The following is a 24,217-nucleotide window of genomic DNA, read 5'->3' as shown; positions in this document are numbered from 1 at the left end:
TCTTTCTTTATTTCTTCTCTGACCCAGCTGTCATTTAGTAACAAGTTGTTCAGTTTCCATGAGTGTGTAGGCTTTTTGCTATTTCTGTTGTTGTTGAAGTCCAGCTTTATTCCATGGTGATCAGACAGGATACAAGGGATTATTTCAGTCTTCTTGTATCTGTTGAGGCTTGCTTTGTGACCAACTATATGGTCTATTTTGGAGAAGGTTCCATGAGGTGCTGAGAAGAAGGTAAATTCTTTTGTGTTTGGGTGTAAAGTTCTGTAGATGTCTGTGAGGTCCATTTGATTCATGACCGCTGTCAGAGATATTGTTTCTTTGTTTAATTTCTGTTTTGTTGACCTGTCCTTTGTTGAGAGTGGGGTGTTGAAGTCTCCCACTATTAATGTGTGGGGATCTATATGTGGTTTAAATTTTATCAATGTTTCTTTTACAAATGTGGGTGCTCTTGTATTTGGGGCATAGATGTTCAGGATTGTGATGTCTTCCTGGTGGAATTTTCCCTTGATGAGTATGAAGTGTCCTTCCTCATCTCTTTTTATTAATTTTGGTTGAAAGTCTATTTTATCAGATATTAGAATGGCTGGCTACTCCTGCTTGTTTCTTGGGTCCATTTGCTTGGAAAGTCATCTTCCAACCTTTTACCCTCAGGTAATATCTATCTTTGTGTCTTAGGTGTGTTTCTTGTATGCAACAGATTGCTGGGTTTTGTTTACGTATCCATTCTGTTAATCTGTGTCTTTTTACTGGAGAGTTGAGTCCATTGATGTTGAGAGAGATTAATGACCAGTGGCTGTTAGATCCTTTGATTTTGATGTTGGCTGTGTTCATAAGTTTGTGTGCTTGGTTGCTTTTTGTTTTGCTGTAGTAAGGTTAATTATTTCCTGTGTTTTCTTGACAGAAGCTAATTTTCTTGGGTTGTATTTTCCCTTCCAGTGTCTTCTGTAATGCTGGATTTGTGTGTAGGTATTGTTGAAATTTGTTTTTGTCATTGAATATCTTGTTTTCTCCGTCTATGAGGACTGAGAGTTTTGCAGGGTATAGTAGCCTGGGTTGACATCTGTGTTCTCTTAGGGTCTGCATGATATCTGTCCAGGCCCTTCTGGCTTTCATAGTTTCTGTTGAAAAGTCAGGTGTGATTCTAATGGGTTTGCCATTATATGTTACTTGGCCTTTTTCCCTTGCAGCTTTTAGTATTTTTTCTTTGTTCTGTATACTTCCTGTTTTGATTATTATGTGGCGGGAGGATTTTCTTTTCTGGTCAATTTTGTTGGGTGTTCTGTAGGCCTCATGTATCCTTATTGGCTTCTCCTTTAACTTGGGGAAATTTTCTTCAATGATTTTGTTGAAAATATTTTCTGGGCCTTGGAGAAGGGAGTCTTCTTTTTCCTCTATTCCTATTATTCTTAGGTTTTGTCTTTTCATATTGTCTTGGATTTCTTGGACGGTCTGTGTCAGGAATTTTTTGGATTTAACATTTTCTTTGACAGATACATCGATTTCTTCCATTGTATCTTCTACACCTGAGATTCTTTCTTCCATTTCTTGTATTCTGTTGGTTATGCTTACCTCTGTAGTTCCTGTTTTCTTCCCTAAATTTTTCCTCTCCATTATTTCCTCCATTTGTGTTTTCTTCAATTTTTCTAGTTCTATCTTCAGGTCTTGAGTTGTTTTGTTTACTTCCTTCACCTGTCTGCTTGTATTTTCCTCTTTTTCTTTTAGTTCCTTCAACTCTGTCTCTTTTATTTCTTTCAGTGATTTAATTATTTCTTCTCTGAAGGCCACAAGCTTTTTGGCTGCATCTTCCCGTATTTCTTCACGGATGGCCCTAATTTGCTTGTCTTTATCTTTCTCCATTTCTTTACGGATAGCCATGATCTGTTTGGTTTTATCTTCCTCTAATTCTTTACGTATTTTATCTGTTTCCTCTATTATTCTCTTCATCAACATAGATGTAAGGTCATCTTCTTGATTTTCTATTATGCTGCATTGTTCAGGGCTGTTCGCCCCTGGATGGCTGGGTTCTGGAGATGCCATATTGCTCTGTCTTTTGTTGGTTGAGCCTTTACGCTGACCTCTACCCATTGGTCTGATTTAGGTGTTGGCTGTTATTTTCTGTGCTTCCTGGAGTCCTGAGGTAGGGAGTATCCCCTTGGCCGGAAGATGATTTTTCCTGAAGGAGTCCTTCTCTGCTTTTTGGTTATGGTCACTGTATGGCCAGTGTTTCTCCGGAGATGCCACTGCTCACCTCAGGTTTATAGCCCTGAGTAGTAGCTGTGGTCTATGTTAGGCAGGGGGGGATCTCCTCTTACCCATAAAATTTCTCAAGACAGCTGCCCCACTGCTGGGTTTCTTGTTATAAATTTAGTGTGCTGCTGCTCACTAAATTTCCATGTACAGTCCTCTTGAAGAAACTGCTGATTCCCTAGCTATGGGGTTTTCTCCCAACAGGGAAACTCAGTCTGTTATCCTGGGGCGCACAGTTCTGTCTGAGAAAGTGGGAGGTGCACTCAGCAAGTCTCTGGGCCAAAGGCTGATTGCTCTGCTCTGGACCTGGAGAATGTGCACCTAGGTTGAGTTGGCGCCTGGGGGCACTGTTCTGGTCTGGAGGCTGGGTGTCTCACTCTGGACCAGAAGCTGTGTGTCTCTGTCTGGGATGGCGGCTGTAGGCACCACTCTGGTCCAGACGCTGTGGGTGCAGCCCCCCTGAAGGATCAGGGATTCCTACAGTTTTGGCAGTCCAGCCAGGGACAACTGGCCGATCCCTGGCACAGTATCTGAGGGCTGTTGTAATGGCTCTTCGGCTCCTGCAGGTCCGAGGATGCAGCTGTGTGTCCCAGTGCCCCAGGGGAACGCAACAATGGCGACAGAGCACAGCGCTTCTGCCTGCACTAGAGTCTGCGTGAGTCCAGGAAGTGTTTTGGTGCTGGGTGTCCTAAGCGTTAGAGCTGCTGACCCCCTCCGCTGGGGGTTTCCTCCTGCCAGAGACACGCAGTCTGGTGCCCTGTTGCCCTGGTGCCCACAGTTCTATCTGAGGCGGCGAATCACGCTCGCAGGCAGGGCTCTGTGCAGGCAGGCGCCTTTGTCCCTCCCGGCTCTGGGTCCGGGCTGGCTCCTGGGGCACCCGCGGAACCCGAGTCTTTTCCAGGGGATGTCTGGGTAACCTGGGGTCGGTCCCAATTGTTTCCTGCTCCGTGGGGTTATCTCTCGACTGGGAAATCTAGTCTATGGTGTTGTGGGCCCACAGTTCAGTCTGGGACCGTGACCAGATCGCGCTGGCGGGTAGCTCTGGGCTGGCGACCAAGCGCCTGGCGGAACGGGGATCTCTTCCGCGGTTTAGCCAGGTGAGTTAAAGCTGATCGAATCCCCCACCGTGGGGTATCCTCTCACCTGAGAAACACAATCACTTGTGTTTTATGGCCGCGAGTTCTGCTTGCTGGTCACTGTGCCAATCCTGCTGTGCTGCTCCTCAGAATGAGAGTCCTCCCGGTGCTGCCATCTTGCCCCACCTCCCGACTTAACACTCTTAAGTGTTCATTGTGATGCTGAGAAGGGGATGACATGGAGCATACTCAGCAGGAAGAGTAGATAAATATGACTAATGAGGCTTTAGACCTGGATGGGTGGGCCTGGAGAACTAGATATGATGATAAGCATGAGAGCAAATCTGGTTGATTCATCACCAGTGAGTACTAACTTCCAATCAGACAGCAACTCGAAGCTCTGATGTGCTGTGCATGGTGTGCTGTCTACATACGGCAGCAACGAACAGGGTATTTGAAAAAGTTAGAAAGGGTTTTTGAGCATTTTTCCATAAAGAAATGAAAAATATTTGAGGAGAGGGAGAGATGTTTACCCCGATTTAATGTAATTATTATATTGAATTAGTAATGTCATTGTATACATGTATCAAGCAATATATTGTTACCCCACTAATATGTACAACTTTAGAATTGTATGTATCAATTAAAAAATAAATTCAAAGAGGGTATGAAAGAAGAGAATAGAACTTTAAAATGACTAAAATTTCTTATACAAATATATGAAACTTTCAAGTAAAAATTAATTCAAATTAAAAATTATTGACCGTTGGGAAAATGACTTGATAATGTGGCATTTTAGGCAACCTGGCAGCATTTGAAAACCATGTGAATTGGAGAGTAACCAAGTGGGGCAGTCATCCAAAATGAAAATGTGTGTTAGGGACTAGGGAGATGGATATAGAGGTGCAGTTGAAATATAGAACAAAAGATACAGAAATGTGTGCAATGCTTGGGGGGAAAAATAACTGTTTATTATAGATACAGTACTACAGAAAATTAAACACAAGAAAAAGTGGCCTTGTTTATACTACCTTAATGCTCCAGTTTTCTGTTGGCTTTTTTCTATAGGTGTGGAGATTATCTCTGGCATGGTTATAATAACTATGCAAATGAGCTTTTGTATCCTGATATACTAAGCACTATTTGATAAATAATTTTCATTCAGTCTTCCTCAGTATTTATAATTTTAATGGCTATAGAATATTTCATCAGCTTATTGTATATTAAATTGATTAATCACTCCTATATTGCTGAATAATCAGATTGTTTTCAAGGTCTTGTCATTATAAAATAATTATCTAGAACAGCTTGAATAGCTATAATTTTTTTCTCATTTTGAATTATCTCATTGAAACAATTATCTGAAACAATTAAAGAATCTACTCTCTGTAATTTGGATTACTAGTTCACAGTATGTGAAAATTCTTACAGCCCTTCACAGATTTTCCTGACTTTCCTTACGAGGCATTTTACATTACTATCTACAATATACTTGGACATTCTCTACACCAAATTTTGCCGTCATTGATTTTTTTTTCTTTTTCTAGCACAGCAGTTATACTTGCTACCATCTTCATTTGCTGATCTTGATCATACTAGTTTGAACATTTTTTTCATGTGTTCAAATGAGATTATTTACTTACAACTACAAGTCACAGAGAAAACTAGTTCTAGAGCTTTGGAACAGAGGAGATAATTAAAATTAGACTGAGTCCTGGTGACCTGAGAAGTTACTGACATAGATGGGACAGTCTAGAAAGGGAGAAAATTCAGAGGAGAAGATGGTAGCCTAGAACAATGAATGAGGTCTATAAGCGGATTCTTTACAGGATGCTTATAGTATCCAGCCAGGGAAAGATGAGCAGGAGGACAAGACAGTGAAGGATGAAGTGACTAAAGCGGTGAAAGGAACAATCTGTCAATGTTCTGCCATCATGACGACAGCATTAATGGCTTTGACAGTTTGCAATCCTAAGTGTCCCTTCAGGAAAGCAAATTTAGGAAAGCAAATACAAGCAAAGATGGCATGATTGTTTGTATAGGAGTTCTACAAAGAAGAAATGAAAACAGCAGGCAACTATGTAAACCAGTCTGGAGGTTCATCAAAAACTTACAAACCTAATTATCATTTGGCCCAACTATAACTGGTTATATGCCTGAAGGACTCCAAGTCAGCATACTGCAGAGATGTTTTCATGCCCGTGCTATTGCTGCACTAGTCAAAAGACCCAAGGTAGGGAATCACACACACACACACACACACACACACACACACACACACACACACAGAGAGAGAGAGAGAGAGAGAGAGAGAGAGAGAGAGAATTGGGAATAAGGTTATGCCATTTGTAGAAAAGTAGATGGAGGGAATAGTGTTAAATGAAGTAAGTCAGATTCAGAAATACAAATTAATAATGCTTACTCATGTATGTTCATGTTGAACATACATATATGTTCATATATATATATATGGAATTAAAGTAGGATACTGTATAGAGGAACCCACATTTAGTAATATATAAATAGATGTGAAAATAGCTGGACTTGATATATGAGGGAGACCAGTGGTGAGGGAGTAGAAAGGATATAGTAATAGAAGGTAGTTCTAAGAAAACTAAAATTATATACATATAAGAAAAGCCACAATGAAATGTATTATCCTATATGCTAACTTTAAAAATAAGTAAATACAACAAAGGATTTTTTTCAGATAAGAAGGTCTAGAAAAGGTCCAGTGAAGAAATGACATTTTTAAGAAAAAAATTCTGATGTAGTTTTCCCCATACTTTTTCTTAGTACCACACAAATACACTTTCACATTTATTGTCATTTTTGTCACAACTGGAATGATGGGTGTAGGTGGGAAAATCAAAAGTATAATCTTTAAGCTACACTATCTACCTAGAAGGAGATAATTCAGGGTACTACTGAGAGTAGTTCCAGTTTTAGTTGCCTCTCTCTGTTGTTTTCTGCTTTGCATGCAGAGAGAATGCATACTCATTTTGATATTAGCAGGAGAGGAAAATTGTAAGTAGAGCTAGTGGGAGGAAAAGTTACATAATATAAGGTATTTAAAAGCCAACAAACATTCTTTTCTGGATTAACTCTCTTGGATTTCTGTACTTGTGATTGCCTACCATGACCCTTTTCTTTTTCCCCATTTGCGTATAACTTCAGAATATATATTATATACACAGCCATGGTTAACCCCCAACAACGTTGCACACTTCATTTTCCCTAATTCACTCTTGAGGAGCCTAATACCAAGACAGAAACTAAAACTAAGGAAAGAGATCATTATACTATTAATGACAAGACAAAGTTTTGATAGCCAACATTTATTGGGTGCTTACTATTTTTTAGACCCCCTTTAAATAAATGTGTTGTTTATCATTCGTAATGATCTTGTATGATTATTAGTATTCATGGCACAGTTTCGCCAGTGAGAAAACTGACTCACAAGAAGATTAAAGTCACTGTCCCTAGGTCAGAGAGGCATCTCATTACAAAGACCATTACTTCTAAGTTTATACTATATTTGATGAAATCAGAGCTCTGTACAGTTGTTTAGACTCTGCTGAGTGCTCTCTTCCTTTTCTCTGCTCTATTCCACCTTGACTCCGGTGTAAGGGATCCAGGATCCAAGAAACACTTCCTATTTTTCTTTTTTTTTATTAATTACACTTTATTCACTTTGTATCCCCCCCCAGCCCCTCCTTCCTCCCCTCCCGATCCCACCGTCCCTCCCCCTTCTTCACGCATGCCCCTCCCCAAGTCCACTGATAAGGGAGGTCCTCCTCTCCTTCCTTCTGATCTTAGTCTATCAGATCTCATCAGGAGTGGCTACATTGTTATCTTCTGTGGCCTGGTAAGGCTGCTCGCCCCTCAGGGGGAGGTGATCAAAGAGAAGGCCAATCAGATTATGTCAGAGGCAGTCCCTCTTCCCATTACTATGGAACCCACTTGGACACTAAACTGCCATGGGCTACATCTGTGCAGGGGTTCTAGGTTATCTCCATGCATGGTACTTGGTTGGAGTATGAGTCTCTGGGAAGACCCCTGTGTTCAAATTTCTGTTTCTGTTGCTCTCCTTGTGGAGTTCCTGTCCTCTCCAGATCTTACTATTTCCCACTTCTTACATAAGATTCCGTGCACACTCCCCAGCAGTTGGCCATAAGTCTCAGCATCTGCTTTGATAGTCTGCAGGGCAGAGCCTTTTGCATTTTTCTACATGTAGACATCCAGTTAGACCAGCACCATTTGTTGAAGATGCTATTTTTTTTTCCATTATATGGTTTTGGCATCTTTGTCAAAGATCAGGTATCCATAAGTGTGTGGGTTTATTTCTGGGTCTTCTGTTTGGTTCCATTGATCCACCATTCTGTTTCTATGCCAGTACTGTTTTTATTACTGTTGTTCTATAGTTCAGCTTAAGATCAGGGATGGAGATACCTCCAGAAGATCTTTTATTAAAGAGGATTGTTTTAGCAATTCTGGGTTTCTTGTTATTCCATCTGAGTAGAAGAAATTAGACAGTTGAATTGATTGTGAAGGCTCCCAATTGAATTAACAATTATCTGTTATCAATTAAACCCAATTGATAATTGCATTGCATATGAGGTAGAGTATTTTCAGGAATCCCTTTCGGGTAAGATTGCAACTCTTAGAAGCATATAGGACTTACTACAAATGTGGCAGAGTAAACATTTTAAATGTTAAAACATGGGTGATAAATGCAACAGTGGTTATATAAGAGGTAAGGAAATGTGTAACATTCTAATGAGAGATATAAAAACAGAAATAAATACATATCTGTAATTTAATTCCACTTACAAAGACTATATAAGGTGATAATACAAGTCTCCCAATGTAATATACATATGTAATGTACTACAACTAGAATTGTCATGGCTACTTTATAGAACTTGTCAAATCCATAGTGAAATGAATCAGGAAAAAGATATTAGCAATAATGATAGAAGACTAGTCATCTCAGATTTAAGAGATAGTGGACTTGTATTTTCGGACTTAAAGCCCTATCTTAAAGTGACAATTATCAAATACATGAAAATTGACTTAAAAGGTCAACAAGGTTTTATAAAGGATTCTATGAACAAACGAGCTAATTTGAAAATATGGAACATACTGGAAGCAACCTAAAACTGGTTTTTAAAATAATATCTTTAAGATATTTGTGGAATTTAAGGTATCTGCATGAAGGAAAGTTGACTTCCATATCATATACCTTACTTAGATCCATATTACATACTAGCTAGAAGGTAAACCAGTGGAATAACATTTATTCCAGCTGAGGATTCAAGATAACTCTGTGTCTGTTAAAGTGAAGGTGTCATTGGAGACAAGATTGATAGGTTGAAATATAAAAATGTTAGAAAAAAAATTTCTATAAGAAAATGTTATAAAAAGCTAAGCTGCAGAATAAGGGCAATGCCTGGGAACCACATTATTGATAACAGTTGCCTGCCCAAAATCCATAATGAATAGATAAAGATAAGAGGTCAGTTTGAAGATTAAGCTTTCTAAGTGAACAAAGAAAATAAGCAGACATTTTTTCAAGGAAAGAAGAGTTATAAAACCATTCTGTAGAAAACTATCACCTCTCAATCAATTAAGGAAATATAAATAAAAAATCAGTTTCAAGGTATTATAGCCTTTGTATTAAACTATCAACAATTAGCAGAAATGATGAGTGAAATTCAAAAATCCTACCTAGGCAAGGCATGTGTAAACAGTATTTTTTTTCTTTCTAGAAGCAGTACATATTGGTTCAGTTATCCTAGAGGACACCTGGGAAGTATGTGACAAGAATACATTACTTGTCATGCTCTGTCCCAATATATCCCTGAGGAAATAACACAAAAGATAAAAATAATTTCTCAAAAAATATCTGTATTAGTTCTACTTACAGTCATTTATTATATCATAAATGATAGACTACACTAGAACAGCCACTAAAAATGACAAATGCACAAATACTGAGTTTTTCACAGAAATGGGGATTATGTAATTATGTTAACCCCAGGAAGGTAAACACTAAACTATGTATTGAATTTGAAAGAAAATTCAGTAAATAATCTGATCAAATGTAACTAGCTCAACTTAAAAGCACATAGTGTTCTTTGGGTATGTGTCAAATGTTGGAATTAATAATAATAAAGAATATCTGAAAAAGTAGCAGACCACGTCTGTTCAATTTAGTTCTGGGAAGTTTGAGATCAAAGGCTTTGGAAAAGTCTATGTATCAGTGACAGATGAGTTCTCACCAGATATTTTTGACTGCATTGCTGGCTACAATTTAGTTATCTAGAATTCTTCATCAGTCAGCACTTCTGCTTATTTAAATCTACAAGAACTTTGTCATCTAAAGGGATACCCAATCAAACCTTCATGGGCCTCCATGTGTGGCAACACTACAATGACATAGTATTCTGATTTATACACATAAATCTACTGTCTGTTTAATTCTCATCATTCTCTTAAGAAAATTATTGTTTTTGTTTTCATTTTTATTTCAATTTAATTTCTTCATTATTTTAATAATTTTGTTTCTTTTCCTTTAATCAGTTTCCTATTTAAAGGGGCAAAAAGCACATGTTCTGTTTACAGCTGTATGTGTGGTGTCTTGACAAGAAGTTGGGAGTCATTTGGGCAGGTGGTAGGCAACTAAACTTTACTCATGACAACTACATCAAAGCAAGGATTTTCTTATCTCTTTGAACAGCAGTTTGGTTTCACTTCTTGGGACCTGAAAGAAGGTCTAGAGTAAGTCCTGGCACTTGGCAATTGTTATTATCAACTGGAAGTTTCTGTGAGCTTAGGGACAGGGAGAGATGACAACAGCAAACTCTCTGGGTCTTTTCTTCTTCATAGCTTCCTTGTGTCTTATTTCCTGGATCTTGCAAATGTTTCCTCCAGTAATAAGCCGGGGGTGGCTGTTTCTCTTGGAGCAGTCTTATCTCTTGGCTCTGTAGAGATGGGAAAAGCAAGAGCGATTGGCCCTGTGTGTTCTCGCTACTATGATCCTAGAATGACAAGCTATTGTGATAAGTTTAAAAATATAATTTCCAAACAAGAAAACTTCAAAAGACTGGAGGAAGAGGCTGGAGGAAAATTTTCCGTCTCTGACAGTACTGCTCTTCATTTTCAATTAATATTTGTCAGAAGAAAAGGCAACCTGTGCCAAGAATAAAAGAGAACATCCTAAGCTTGGCATCCAATTTGCTTTTGTTTTCTAGATATAGCCATATAACCTCCTTACTGGTGTCAACAAAGCCTTTTCTTAATTTTCCTGCTTCTTCCCTTTTTTTCAGTGAGTATATATTCTTCATAGATACCTGGAAACAAAGTTAGTGCTCTATCCTAACAGTTTTTGCTTCAGTGGGGTGGATCATGAGAGTAGGATAAGACACACTCTAGTTTGGGCATCCTTTCTTGCTTTCTAAGAAAATAATTTGTTCTTTGTAGCCTCAGCATTCCCAGCTACAAACTGGATAGTGCTGCCTGTTTGAATTGGTTATTGGGGAAATTAATGAAAATACATACATGACACGGCCTAAAACTGTGTCCAGTGTATATGGAGAAACAAGAACTATAGTTTTTGCCCATCCATGAAAAATCTCTGCTTTCCAAGCAGAAAATTCTTTGTTGGTCCCAAAGCAGCTTTACAGAATTCTGCACAAGTTATAAGGCCTGTTCCATTTTGAAATAAAAATCTCTACAGATCAGTGTTCTTGAGTTGTGCCTGATGTAATTCAGTGGAAGCCTATTGGATCACCGTACTGCAGCTGCGCTACGAATCCTGGTCTTTGATACTCATCAAATTTACCATTCTATTACTTTCTTTAGCCATAGGAAAGGTGGTAGAGGAGAGCAGAAAGTATTGTGAGGAAAAACTTTGATATGAATTCTGGCAGACTTTGAAAAGCTAGTTGCATAAATCAAAAAGGACATAGCTTTGAACAAGATATATGACCCATCTTAGTCTCAGTAAAATACTTAACTTACAAAACCTTCCTGAGGATTAACTACATAAAATGGTGTAGAAATGCTTTGGGACACATAGAAATATTACCAGCAGATGACCGTATGATCTTTATTAGAGTGAATTCTTTGACGTGGACCACAGCAGATAACTGGGTAAAGTGCACAGTACAATCCTGCCATTGCTGCACTCTTCAGCTCTGCTTCCTTGCTTATATCAAGGAAGTTAGACAGTGTAGCCTGCTAGTTAATGTTCAACCTTGCTCAATAGTCAAGAAACCAGAGCTAGGCTCCCAGCTTAGCCAAATGGCTACATAGCCAGGAGGTCCTAATTTGCCAAAGAATTTAACTGTAGACTCATTCATCCATTCTTCTTTATCCTGTAAAAAGGAGACAATGATAAAAAGCAAGTTAGCCCCTTGTGTGTTCACCACACTTCAGTTAAAGACCACACATTCAAGTATACTTGAGCTGCACACAATGAATTACTACTTTAAAAAAAAATAACACAAAATTGAGTGGATATGGGATGTCAATCTGGAAAGAATTGGGGAAGAGGGAATGAATGTGGTCAAAATCTATTGTATAAAACTTTTAAAGATCTAATATAATTTTAATATATGTTAACTGGAATAGAATTGCATCACTTTCTCCCTTTCCTCCTACACTCCCTTCCAGATACCATCCATAAACTCCTCCCTTGCCTCTACCTTCAAGTTGATAGCTTCTTTTATTCTTATATTACATAGATGCACAAATGTAAATATAACCTACTGAGTCCATTTTTGTTGTTTGTATGTACATGGTTTCAAGGCTTGCTTCTCTGCATTGGACAGCAAATAAGGGGGCTCATCCATGGCAAAGGATAATTCTCCTCCCAGCAGTCTTTTTGTCTAGGAATGGGGCCCATGAAAATTCCCCACACACACTATTAACATCGATATTCCCATTGCTCTTGTCTTGTTTATGTGTACATTTCCAGGAGAAACTGTTTCACAGGAGTCTCCCTGACATTCTGGCTCTTAAAATATTTCCTCCCCTTCTTCTTGGGTGTTTCTTGAGTCATAGATGCAACAGCTAGGATATAGATGTATCCATTGGGGCTAGGCTCCCGTGATCTATTGATCTCCACAAAATATCTAGTTGTGGTCTTTTGTTTATGGTCTCCATTTGCCATAAAGAGGGACTTTACTGATGAGAAGTCATTACTATATTTATCTGCGTAGGTATAAGGATAGGAATTAGTTAGAATGTAGTAAGGGATTATGCTGATCTAGCAAAGTGGTGGTAATAGATTATTTCTAAGCTTGTAACCTTACTAGCCCCAGAAAGCTGGCTAGTTTACCACTACCAGGCATAATTTCCCTTCTGTGGGTCATAAGTCCAATTGGACAGCTATTGGTTGCCATAGATATGTGAGTACCACTTCTTATACCATTATGTGTATCTTGCCATGCTAGTCATTGCTGTGGATGAACCATTTTGCAATCCCACCAACAGTGAATGAGAGTTCCTCTTTCCCTCCAATATTTGTTGTGAGTTGTTTTGTTGATCTTTGTCACTCTGATTGGGCAAGGTGAATTATCAACACTGTTTTTATTTGGATTTTTCTAATTGCTAGGGATGTGCTGAGCATTTTTTGAGAGATTTCTTGACCATTTTTTTTTTATTCTTTTGAGAACTCTCTGTTCGGGTCCTAGGCTCATTTTTCAAATGGGTCATTTTTTTTTAACGCTTTGGTGTTTTTTGTTTTGTTTTGTTTTGTTTTGTTTTGTTTTTTTAGTTTTTTTTTTTTTATATATTTGGATATTATTAATCTTCTGCCAGATGTATAGATGACAAGATTCTCTCCTATTTTGTTGGCTTCCAGTTTACTTGGTTGATTGTTTCCTTAGCGTCTGTAGAGTCAGGTTTGAAAAGGATTACCAAGTGTAGCTACAGTAGAAAGATGACTTGATTTTTTTTTTAAAAACACATTCCTTTCCACCCCAGTGAATGATAAGGGACCCACAAAAGTAACAAGATGATTATTAATATTTTACCAACTCCAAGGCATTATGTATCAAGTATTGGAAAGTGGATAGGGCTTTATTTTGGCTCACAGTTGCGATGATTCCCATCAGTGACCTACTGGCTCCATTGATTTGGGCCTGTGGTGATGATGGCTAGAGAACACAATGGAGAAGGCCTGATCACCTGATGTTTGGGTGTAAAACTAAATAGGAGAAGAATCCTGGGCAGTTATCTCTGAGGGAACATGCCCAAGGACCTAAGACTTCCTACTAATCCCCACTTCTAAATAATTCTACCAGTTCCTAATAGCACTAAGTTTTATGACCAAGCCTATATCATGTGAACATTAGAGGCCATTTCAGATCCATACCATAGCAAGTAGTATGGTGGTTTGAATAGGAATGGCCCCCATAGACTCATGTTTGTGTCATTATTAGTCCTAATAGTGTGTGGCACTATTAGGAGGTGTGGCCTTGTTGGAGTTGGTCTGGCTTCATTGGAGGGATTGTGTCACTATGGGGGCAGGCTTTGAGGTCTCAGAAGCTCAAGCCAGGCTTAGTGTCTCAGTCTCTTCATTTTGCCTGTGGATCAAGATGTAGAACTCTGAGTTCTTTCTCTGGCAACATGTCTGCCTATACACTACCATGTTTCCCACCATAATGATAATGGACTAAACCTCTGAACTGTAAGCCAACCCCAATTAAATGTTTTCCTTTATGAGAGTTGCCTTGATGATATCTTTTCACAGCAATAAAACCTTAACTTGGGCAAGAAGGAAGTAGCATCTTGTGGAAGCACCTTATTTTTTGAGATGTGTTGCTACTAAAATAGGCCTTCACTAGAATTGAGTGTTAATCCATAACAGAAGTGCTACACCTACATCATCAAAAGTAATCAAGAAGTGATCCTTGAGCATCATAGCAGACATCAGACCAGTAATAAAGTTAAAAATCATTATGTGGTTGGTAACATTAATAATTTATATTAGCCTACACCACCCCAGAGAAACATGGTATTTAGTATATTTGCTATACAAACACAGCCATATGCTAAATACAACTTCTCCCTCATCACTCCCACACATATACACAGACACTTCAGTTAGATTCTACAGAAGTTAGAAGCTACTCTCTGATTTACCTATTATTATTCATTTTGCTTAGTTGCTTTTCCCTTGGGTAGTACAGTAGATGTAATTTTTATTTTACCATAGCCATAAAGAAATTTCCAAGTATCTGCTGTACACTAGACACCATGCTGAATAGCGGTGATAATGAACATGATGTAGCTGTCATGTTCAGAATGATTATATTTAAAGAGCAGGCAGCTAAGCAGTATTGTATTAAGTTTGATGAGTTCTAAGACTGTCCACTTGCCCTATTCTTAAGGGGTGGAGAATCAAAACAGACTTCCTCAGGAAAGTGCTAATTAAATAAGAATTTGACAAGCCACAGAAAGGAATGAGATATAAAGGTAACAGAATACATATGGGCAAGGACTATAGGAAGTGTAGAAATGGACCATTATAAAGCAAAGCAAGGGGTTTGTGTTTTCTGAATACTTCAGGCTCCAGGCACGGAAGGGTATAGCATTAGTTTTATGCTTTGTGTTAACCTTGAATCTTATTAATTGTTTTGCATTTCTGTTTACTTTTTATAGATATATATTGATTGTACATAGTTATAAATTTCATAAAGAAATTTGTCCAAGTGTGTCATATACGTACTCACACATATTACATGCTCATGAAGGACCTTACTAAGATCCATCAGTACAGCTCTGTCTTAGTCAGTGTTCTGTTGCTATGAAGAACCACATGGCCACTGAAAACATTTAATTGGGGCTTGCTTACAGTTTCAAAGGTATAGTCCATTATCATTATGGCAGGAAGCATGATGGCATGCAGGCAGACATGGTGCTGGAGAAGGAGCTGAAAGTTCCACATCTTTTTAATTTTTTTTTACAATTTTTTCACTTTATATCCTGATTGTAGCCCCTTCCTCATCTTTTCCCTATCCCACCTTCCTTCTCTCTTCTCCCCCATCCCCTTCTTCTAGTCTGCTGAAAGGGGGAGTCCTCCTCCCCTACTATCTGACCTTAGCCTATCAAGTCTCATCAGGATTTCCTGCATCCTCTTCCTCTGTGGGCTGCCAAGGTCACCCCAGCTGGGGGAAGTGATCAAAGAACATCTTGTTTCTCAGGCAGCAAAAGTAAATGCCACAGTGTGGCTTGAGCATCTGAGACCTCAAAGCCTGCCCCCAGACTGACACACTTAATGCAACAAGGCTACACCTACTCCAACAAGACCATACCTCCTAATAGGCTGCTCCCTATGGGTTTGTGGGGGCCAATTTCATTCAAACCAAAACACAAAAATCTATAGAACTATCACAAAAATTAAAAAAGCAGATACAGAATCAAGTGTACAAAAAACACACACCAGTTTTGTTGGTATTTGGTGAGGAGATTTTGGTTTACTACGATATCTTTTTACATTTAAAATTATATAAACATATTGTACATTATATATATGACTATCTTAGTTGTTCCAAGTCTGTATGCAAATTAGACATCTTTCCTAGATTAGCTTATCATAAACTAACTTCAAATGTGCTTGAACTTACTTTACCAGTTTAGCATTCTATTGCTTGTTTATTTATAGACAGAGTCTCCCTGTGTAACCAAGGTTGGCCTTGAAATTGTCAAAATCCACCTGCCTCAACCTTTTTTCCCAAGTGTTGGAATTACAGGTATGCGCTACCACTTCTAGCCAGTATTGTGTGATTTATGCCATGAATCCATCTTTCTATTTGTGGAACCACCTTATTTACTGTAACTTTAGAGCATATATCCTAATTGGTAAGGCCCCTCCTCCCTCATAACTCTTTGCTACTGTTTATGGTAATCACCACAGTTTTATTTTCCCATAGAATATTTAGAATTATGTTCCAAAATTTTTATTTGCTGGCAATTTTACTACATTCATATTAAGTTTCTATATTAATTTGCGTAGACTTGATATCTTTACAGTGTTGAATCATCCTTGCTAGGAAAGTGTATCTTTTTGTTTATGTACATATTGTTTATGTCCCTCAATAGAGTTTTTAAAGTTTTCTGCATATAGATCCTGAATATGTCTTGTTTAGCTTTATTCCTAGGTATTTTATATTTTTAATTGCTGTGCCAAGTATGATCTTACTCTCCATTTTATTTTCTAATTATTGAACACATGAAAGTTGTTGATTTCTACATATTCATTTTATACCCTGACATCCTATTGAATTTTCTTACTGTTATTAGTACATTTTCACTTACGAATTTTCAGATAAATAATACCATCTCTACATAATACCATCTTCCACTGTTAGTGTGTTCATATGTCAAATCACATATACAGCATTTTCAGAACAGTTTTAAATACCAGTTGGGAAAGTGTGCAGTTTCCCTTGTTCCCAATATTCATGAGAATGTCCCTATTGTTTTGCTGGGCTAGGAGTATAGCTCAGTGATAAAATACTTGCTTCTGCAGTATAGACTGTCAAAGCAGATGCTGAGCCTGATGGCCAACTGATGGGCAGAGTGAATGGAATTCTATGTAAGAAGTGGGAAACAGTAAGAGCTGGAGGGGTCACGAACTCCACAAGGAGAGCAACAGAACAAGATAATTTGAACACAGGGAACTTCCCAGAAAATCATACTCCAACCAAGGAGTATTCGAGGAGATGACCTGGAACCCCTGCACAGGTGTAGCCCATGGCAATTCAGTGTCCAAGTGGGTTACATAGTAATGGGAAGAGGGACTGCCTCTGACATAATCTGATTGGCCTGCTCGTTGATCACTTCCCCCTGAGGGGGGAGCAGCCTTACCAGGCCACAGTAGAGGACAATGCAGCCACTTTTGATGAGAACTGATAGACTAAGATCAGAAAGAAGAGGAGAACCTCCCCTATCAGTGGACTTGGGGAGTGACATGCATGCAGAAAGGGGAGGGAGGGTGGGATCGGGAGGGGAGGAGGGAGGGGCTTATGGGGGGATACAAAATGAATAAAGTGTAATTAATAAAAAAAATTAAAAAAAATTAACTGAAAAAAAAATACTTGCTTAACATGAGTGAAGCCCTGGGTATAATGACAATGCTAATTTTATAGAACTGGCCACATTTGCTTACTAGTTGCTTTTTAAGCCTAGAAAGGTTTGATAATTGCAACCAAAAAATTTTTAGGATTAGGGAAGCTGTTTTATAAGATTTATCCTTTGATTTATTAATATTGTCAGTATATGAATAGATTTTCTAATACTGAACAAGATTTTAATTTCTAAGATGAACATGCAGGTTTACGGTGTATTTTTTAACATCCTCCTGGATTCTCTTCACTAATACTTTGAGCTTTTTGTACATACATTCTTAGATGAGACTGGTCTCTAGTGTTTCTTTCTATATTTCCTGGTTGTTGGAATTAAGTCTATTCTATCTTCTCTAGATTTCAGAGTCTAGAAAGTGACCATTATATTAATGTTCTATGTACCTTTAAAGTTGGTATAACAACACAAAACTGTGTGATTGTGTGCCTTTTAGTTAAATGTATCGATTTTTTTTCTGTGATAACTAATGAACATAGTCTATTTTCCAATTAGTATTGGCAGTTAATAGTTTCTTAGGAAACTGCCCTATGTTTTCAAAATTGGTTTGTTTGTTTGTTTGTTTACTTTCTTTTTTCTTTTTTAATATTAGTTACGGTTTATTAACTGTGTATTCCTGCTGTATGCCGCTCCCTCATTCCCTTCCAATCCCACTCTCCCTTCCTCATCTCCTTCTTGCTCCTTCCCAAGTCCACTAATAGGGGAAGACCTCCTCCCCTTCCATCTGACCCTGGTTTATCAGGTGTCTTCAGGACTGGCTGCAAAGGCCTTCTCTGTGGCTGGCAGGGCTGCTCCTCCCTCAGTGGGCAGGGGGACGGGAGGTCAAAAAGCCCGCCATTGAGTTCATGTCAGAAATAGTCCCTGTTCCCCTTAATGGGGTACCCACTTGGATACTGAGTTGCCATGGGCTACATCCAAGCAGAGGTTCTAGGTTATATCCATACATGGTCCTTGGTTGGAGAAACAGTCTCAGAAAAGACCCCTGTGTCCAGATATATTTGGTTACTGTTGTCATTTATTCTGTATCTGTAGTTATTTCTCTACTTGTCACATATTGTGTTTGTATATTTTACAAATTGAATTCTGTAATTTATTTTTAAAAGTTGTTTATTTATTCATTTACATCGTGATTGCAAGACCCACTCCTTCTCCTCCCAGTCTCCTTCTTTACATACCTCTCCCCAACATCCTCCCCTCTCTCTCTCCTCAGAGAAGGAAGAGGTCCCCTTTGGGTACCAACCTGCCCTGGCCCATTAAATCACTGTAAGACTAAGAGCTTCCTCTCCTACTGAGGCCATACAAGGAAGCCCAGTTATGAGAATGGGATCCAAAGGTAGGCATCAGAGTCTAAGAGGCCCCCAATTCAAGTTGCTCGGGGACCTACATGAAGATCAAGTTGCACATCTGCTGCACATCTGAGGCCTAAGACCAATGCATACATGTTCTTTGGTTGGTGGTTCAGTCTCTGTGAGCCCCCATGGGCCCAGGTTAGTTGACTCTGGGCCCTTCTTGTGGAGTCCTTGACCCTTCCAGCTCCCTCATTTGTTTCCCCAACCCTTCCATAGGACTCCCCAAACATTAGAACTCTGCCTAATGTTTGGCTGTGGGTCTCTGTATGTATTTCCATCAGCTGTAGTAGCTATAACTTGTTTTTTATTCATAATTTAAAACTGGAAAGTATAAGAATTTTTTTTTAAGTTTGTGAGCAATGTAGTATTGTGTTTGGGAGTAGACTATTTGATTAGTTAATGATTTATAATTTTACTATTTTATTTTTTTCCTTTTTAAAAATTAATTTATTTTATTTTTGAAATTATAATATGATCATATTTTCTCCCTTCCTTTTCCTTCCTTCAAGCCCTTCCATATACCCCTGTATTTTTAGCTTTCATTATCAGTTATATCATTTAGTTTCAAATATATTCATTTCTGGTATTAGTTTTAATATCTTTCTGCTTTGTTTAGATCAATTTTTAGATTCTCTTTTTAAGAATTTGTTGACTTAATACTTAATTCCCTTATTTTACTTTGCCTATTATATTTTTTCTTTTTTTGAAAATAGATTATTTTCTCACAAAATAGATCCTTATTGCAGTTCTTCTCCCTTTACTTCTCCCAGTTTTCCCTACCTCCCTTTCCTTCTAGATCTACTCCCTTTCTTTTTCTCATTAGAACAGAATTCTAAGGGATAACAATAAAATAAATATAATAAAATAAAATATAAGACAAAACAAAAACTATCACATAGAATTGAACAAGACAAATCAACAGAAGGAAAAAGCCAAAGAAAGGGCACGAGACTCAGAGACCCACTAGTTCACACACTCAATAGTCCAATAAAAATAATAAGCAGGAAACTATAGCATGTATGCAGAGGACCTGGAGCAGACCTGTGCAGACCCTGTGCTTGTTGCTTCAGTCTCTGTGAGTTCATATGCACCTTGATCAGTTGAATTAGAGGGCTTTGTTTCCTTGGTGTCCTCTATCCCTTCTGGCTCTTTACAGTCTTTCTGTCTCCTCTTCTGAGGAAATTCTCTGAACTCTGAGGGGAGGAATTTGATAGAAACACCCATTTAGGGCTGAGTGTTCCAAGGTCATCTTTTAATGGAAGTGTTGAGAGCTGTAAATGTTCCTTGAACTATCACTTTAGTGAAACATATCCTCTAGCTTCTGATGTTTCCTAGATACTCTAAGTTCCAGATTTTTTTCTTTGTCACAACTGGAAAACTTCTATTTGTTTTCAATATGCTGTACATTTTCATTTTAACGTGACTGGAATTAATTTCAAGTATATCCAGTATTACTTACTGAATTGTGATTAAGGAATATTGTCTGGGGTTGGAGAGATGGCTCAAGTATACAAAGACGTTTGCTCAACCATGTTTGTAGCAGCTTTATTCATAGTAGCCAGAATCTGGAAACAACACAGATGTCCCTCAACAGAGGGATATATGCAGAAATTGTTACATACATTTATTATGTGCATATTATTGTGTACATCTACACAATGGAACACTACTCAGCAATTAAAAACAAGGAAATCATGAATCATGCAGGCAAATGGTAGGAACTAGAAAATATCATTCTGAATGAGGTATCCCAGAAGCAGAAAGACCCACATGGTATATACTCACTCATAAGTGGATATTATAATACAATATAGAATAAACATACTAAAATCTGTACACCTAAAGAAGCTAAGCAAGAAGGAGGACCCTGGGTAAAATGATCAATCAATCCTCACTCAGAAAGGCAAATGGGACAGACATTGGAAGAGGGCAAAAAAACAGGGAACAGGACAGAGCCTACCACAGAGGGCCTCTGAAAGACTCTACCCAGCAAGGTTTCAAAGCAGATGCTGAAACTCAGCCAAACTTTGGGCAGAGTGAAGAGAATCTTATGAAAGAAGGGGGATATAGTGGGACCTGGAGAGGACAGTAGCTCCACAAGGAGAGCTACAAAACCAAAATATCTAGGCACAGGGATCATTTCTGAGACTGATTCTCCAACCAAGGACCATTCATGGATATAACCTAGAACCCCTGTACAGATGTAGCCCATGGCAGCTCAGTATCCAAGTGGATTCCCTAGTAATGGGAACAGGGACTGTCTCTGACATGAACTCAGTGGATGGTTCTTTGATCACCACTCCCTAAAGTGGAAACAGCCTTACCAGGCAACAGAGGAAGACAATGCAATCAGTCCTGATGAGACCTGATAGGTTAGTGTCAGATGGAAGAGGAGGAGGACCTCCCCTATCAGTGGACTTGGGGAGGGGCATGGAAGGAGGTGGAGGGAGGAAGGGTGGGATTGGGAAGAGATTAGAAAGGGGACTATAGCTGGGATACAAAGTGAATAAACTATAATTAATAAAAGATAAATTAATTTTAAAAACCAAGAAAACAAAACAAAACTTCCCTACTTCAAAAAACAAAAAACAAAAACCCAAAAATTCTATCCAAATACAAGCACACACAAACAAAACCCTGTGGAGTCCATTATATCTTGGTCTACTGCCCTGTCACATGAGCCCTGCCCTAGAGTGGTTGATATACCCCATGTCACTTTATTGGGGGGGGGAAACCCTGATTTTGCCTTTCCTAGCAGGTGTGAAAGTTCAGTTGTTAACCTTTATCATAATGGCTAGGTTTACACTCATTCATTCATTCATTTTTTTAATACTACAAAATAAAATACAATAAGATGAAACAAACTCTCACATAAAAGTTGGACAGGGCAAACCAACAGAAGGAAAGGAGCTGAAGAGAAGGCATTAGAATCTGAGACACACTCAGGAATACCATATAAACCCTAAACTGAAAGGTATAATATAACACACAGAGGACCTGGTGCAGACTCGTGCTTGCTGCCTCTATCTCTTTGAGTTCATGTGAACTTTGCTCAGTTGATTAATCCTTGTTTACCCCATCCTCAATTTTTCTGTATCAGAGTACTCCTTAATACAATACTCTGCCCACTTTGGAAAGTTAGTTTTCAGAAATGTTTATAATTTATGGATTCTTTTTGTATTTTCAGGTTGTAGTGTATCTGAAATATATATATATATATATATATATATATATATATATATATATATATATTTTTTTTTTTTTAACCAAAAGTGGCAGATACTTGTGAATAGATTATTTAGTATTGTCATTGCACAGGGAAGCTATATGTAGTTCATTTATAATGTATTGTTTTTTTATCAAATTGGCAGTAGGGAAATGGAGATGAGGAGTGATGCAAAAGAAAAATTCATAAAATTTACATAGTAAAATATTAAAACATGTTGACTCTGGATAGTAAGTGGGACTGTCAGCTATGGAATCCCTTATGGGATATCCATTATGGAAATTACTATACATTTCTAAACACTAGAAACTTTTCATGGCTAAAAATAGATAAAATCAACAAATAAAGCAGGGTAACAGGATTATAAACCTTAGACTATTGCCTATCCAATCTGAGTGCTATAAACAGACTGAGGTATGTGTTTATATTTAGAATTCATAACTAAACAGTTCAAGTTCAAATCCTAGCTCTATCACATAACTTTTATAACCCTGAACAATTTACTTACCCTAACTATGTCTCACTTTCCCAAACTATAAAATCCAACTGTAAAAGGTACCTCCTAGCAAAGAAATTTAAATATGGAAAGCATTGAAAGTATACACTAGTGCAGTGTTTCTCAACCTGTGGGTTGTGACTCCTTTAGGAGTCATATATCAGATACCCTGCATATCAAATACTTACATAATGATTCATAACAGTAACAATGAGAATAATTTTATTGTTTGGGGTGGTGGTCACCACAACATGAAGAACTGTATTAAAGGGTCACAGCATTAAGAAGGTTGAGAACCACTGCACTAGTGTTTAGTACTTAGTTGATGCACAAAAAGTGCTTCCTGTCATCATTATTATGTTCTTATTACTATGTCTATTATATTCACTACATATATTAGAATTTTATGGCCATTTCAACTTTATAGAAATTGTGTCCTTCAAAATACAGTGCCCATCAACCACATGCTTGTCTCGGTCAATGCTTATCTGCTGTTTTGCAGGGAAATGGCTCATTCTCAGGCCAGCTTGTCACGGTCTACTCCCTTCCATCCTTGCCTTGAGAACCCACCACTGGACTTGTCAAACCACCGAGCAGTCTCTTCTCTTGACCTCCTTGGAGACTTCAAAAACAAACCAGAGGAATCTGCAGCTTATGAGGATGGGAGCTCCCTTTCCTCCATGCCCTGCCCACTGAGGAGCCGAGCCTTCTCAGAGAGTCACATTAGCTTAGAGTCTCAAAACACCCGAGCCTGGGGGAAGCATCAGAGGGAACCATTTCCTAAAGGCAATGAGACTCAGCCAGATCATCTCGGGGCCCGGAAAAAGGCTTTTCCTCCTCCTCGCCCTCCTCCTCCCAACTGGGAAAAATATAGGCTCTTCCGTGCAGCACAGCAGCAACAGCAGCAGCAGCAGCAACAACAACAACAACAGCAACAGCAACAACAACAACAACAGCAGCGAAGTGAAGAGGAAGTAGAGGAGAAGGAGAAGAAACAAGGGCTGGAGGAGGAAGGGGATAAAGAGGAGGACCTACCACCCCAATATTTTTGTTCAGAAACCACTGGTTCCTGTGCTCCTCATCCAAAAAAAGGCCTGGAGCCACAGTCCCTGAAGGTGGGCCACCGGGAGGCCTCCAGGCAGGGTTCACAGAGCCTCCCAGAGCAAGAGACCTTTGCTCTGCCTCCCAGTGATTTTGTGCCTCCAGTAAGGGGCCGCATTGGAACCCAGCCTGAGAGAGCTCAACCTCCTTGCCATTATGGTGCTCATGGATTATGGAAGACAACTGAGCAAGAAGCTACTGTGACCCCAAAGTAAGTGTTTCAGAAAGATATTGGGTCCCAGAAAAGGCAGCCAGCACTATGAATTGAATTTCATCTTTCCCACTTGCCATCTGTCTGATATTGACACATTCTTCTTATCTGGAAAACAGGCATGATGTTGTACCTGATGTCCCTGGTTCTTACTATTAAGATATTACACAAATAAGATGTAAATAGATGCTTGGTGCATAGTAGGAGCTCAGGAAATGGAGTTTAAAGGTTTTATCCACATCATTTAAGATTTATTTAAGAAAATATGATATGCTGGGCACAGTGGCACATGCCTGTAATCCCAGCACTCAGAGGCAGGGGCAGGAAATCACTGTGATTTCAAGGCCAGCTTGGTCT

At 38.6% G+C, this 24,217-nt stretch overlaps 1 protein-coding gene across 1 annotated transcript in view; it reads left to right on the top strand.

Moving 5' to 3' along the window:
- Shroom4 (shroom family member 4) overlaps window positions 1–24,217 on the top strand; it is a 226,703-nt gene that overhangs the window by 190,343 nt on the left and 12,143 nt on the right. The window contains exon 6 of the mRNA XM_055597542.1: window positions 23,051–23,860. Within this exon, the coding sequence (XP_055453517.1) occupies window positions 23,051–23,860 (810 nt within the window). The remainder of the gene's footprint in view (window positions 1–23,050; window positions 23,861–24,217) is intronic.

Source organism: Psammomys obesus, unplaced genomic scaffold, assembly GCF_907164565.1.
Source record: "Psammomys obesus unplaced genomic scaffold, mPsaObe1.curated_primary_1811, whole genome shotgun sequence".
NCBI lineage: Eukaryota > Metazoa > Chordata > Mammalia > Rodentia > Muridae > Psammomys > Psammomys obesus.
Note: the sequence above shows the minus strand (reverse complement) of the source record. Positions and strands in the feature narration are given on the sequence as shown.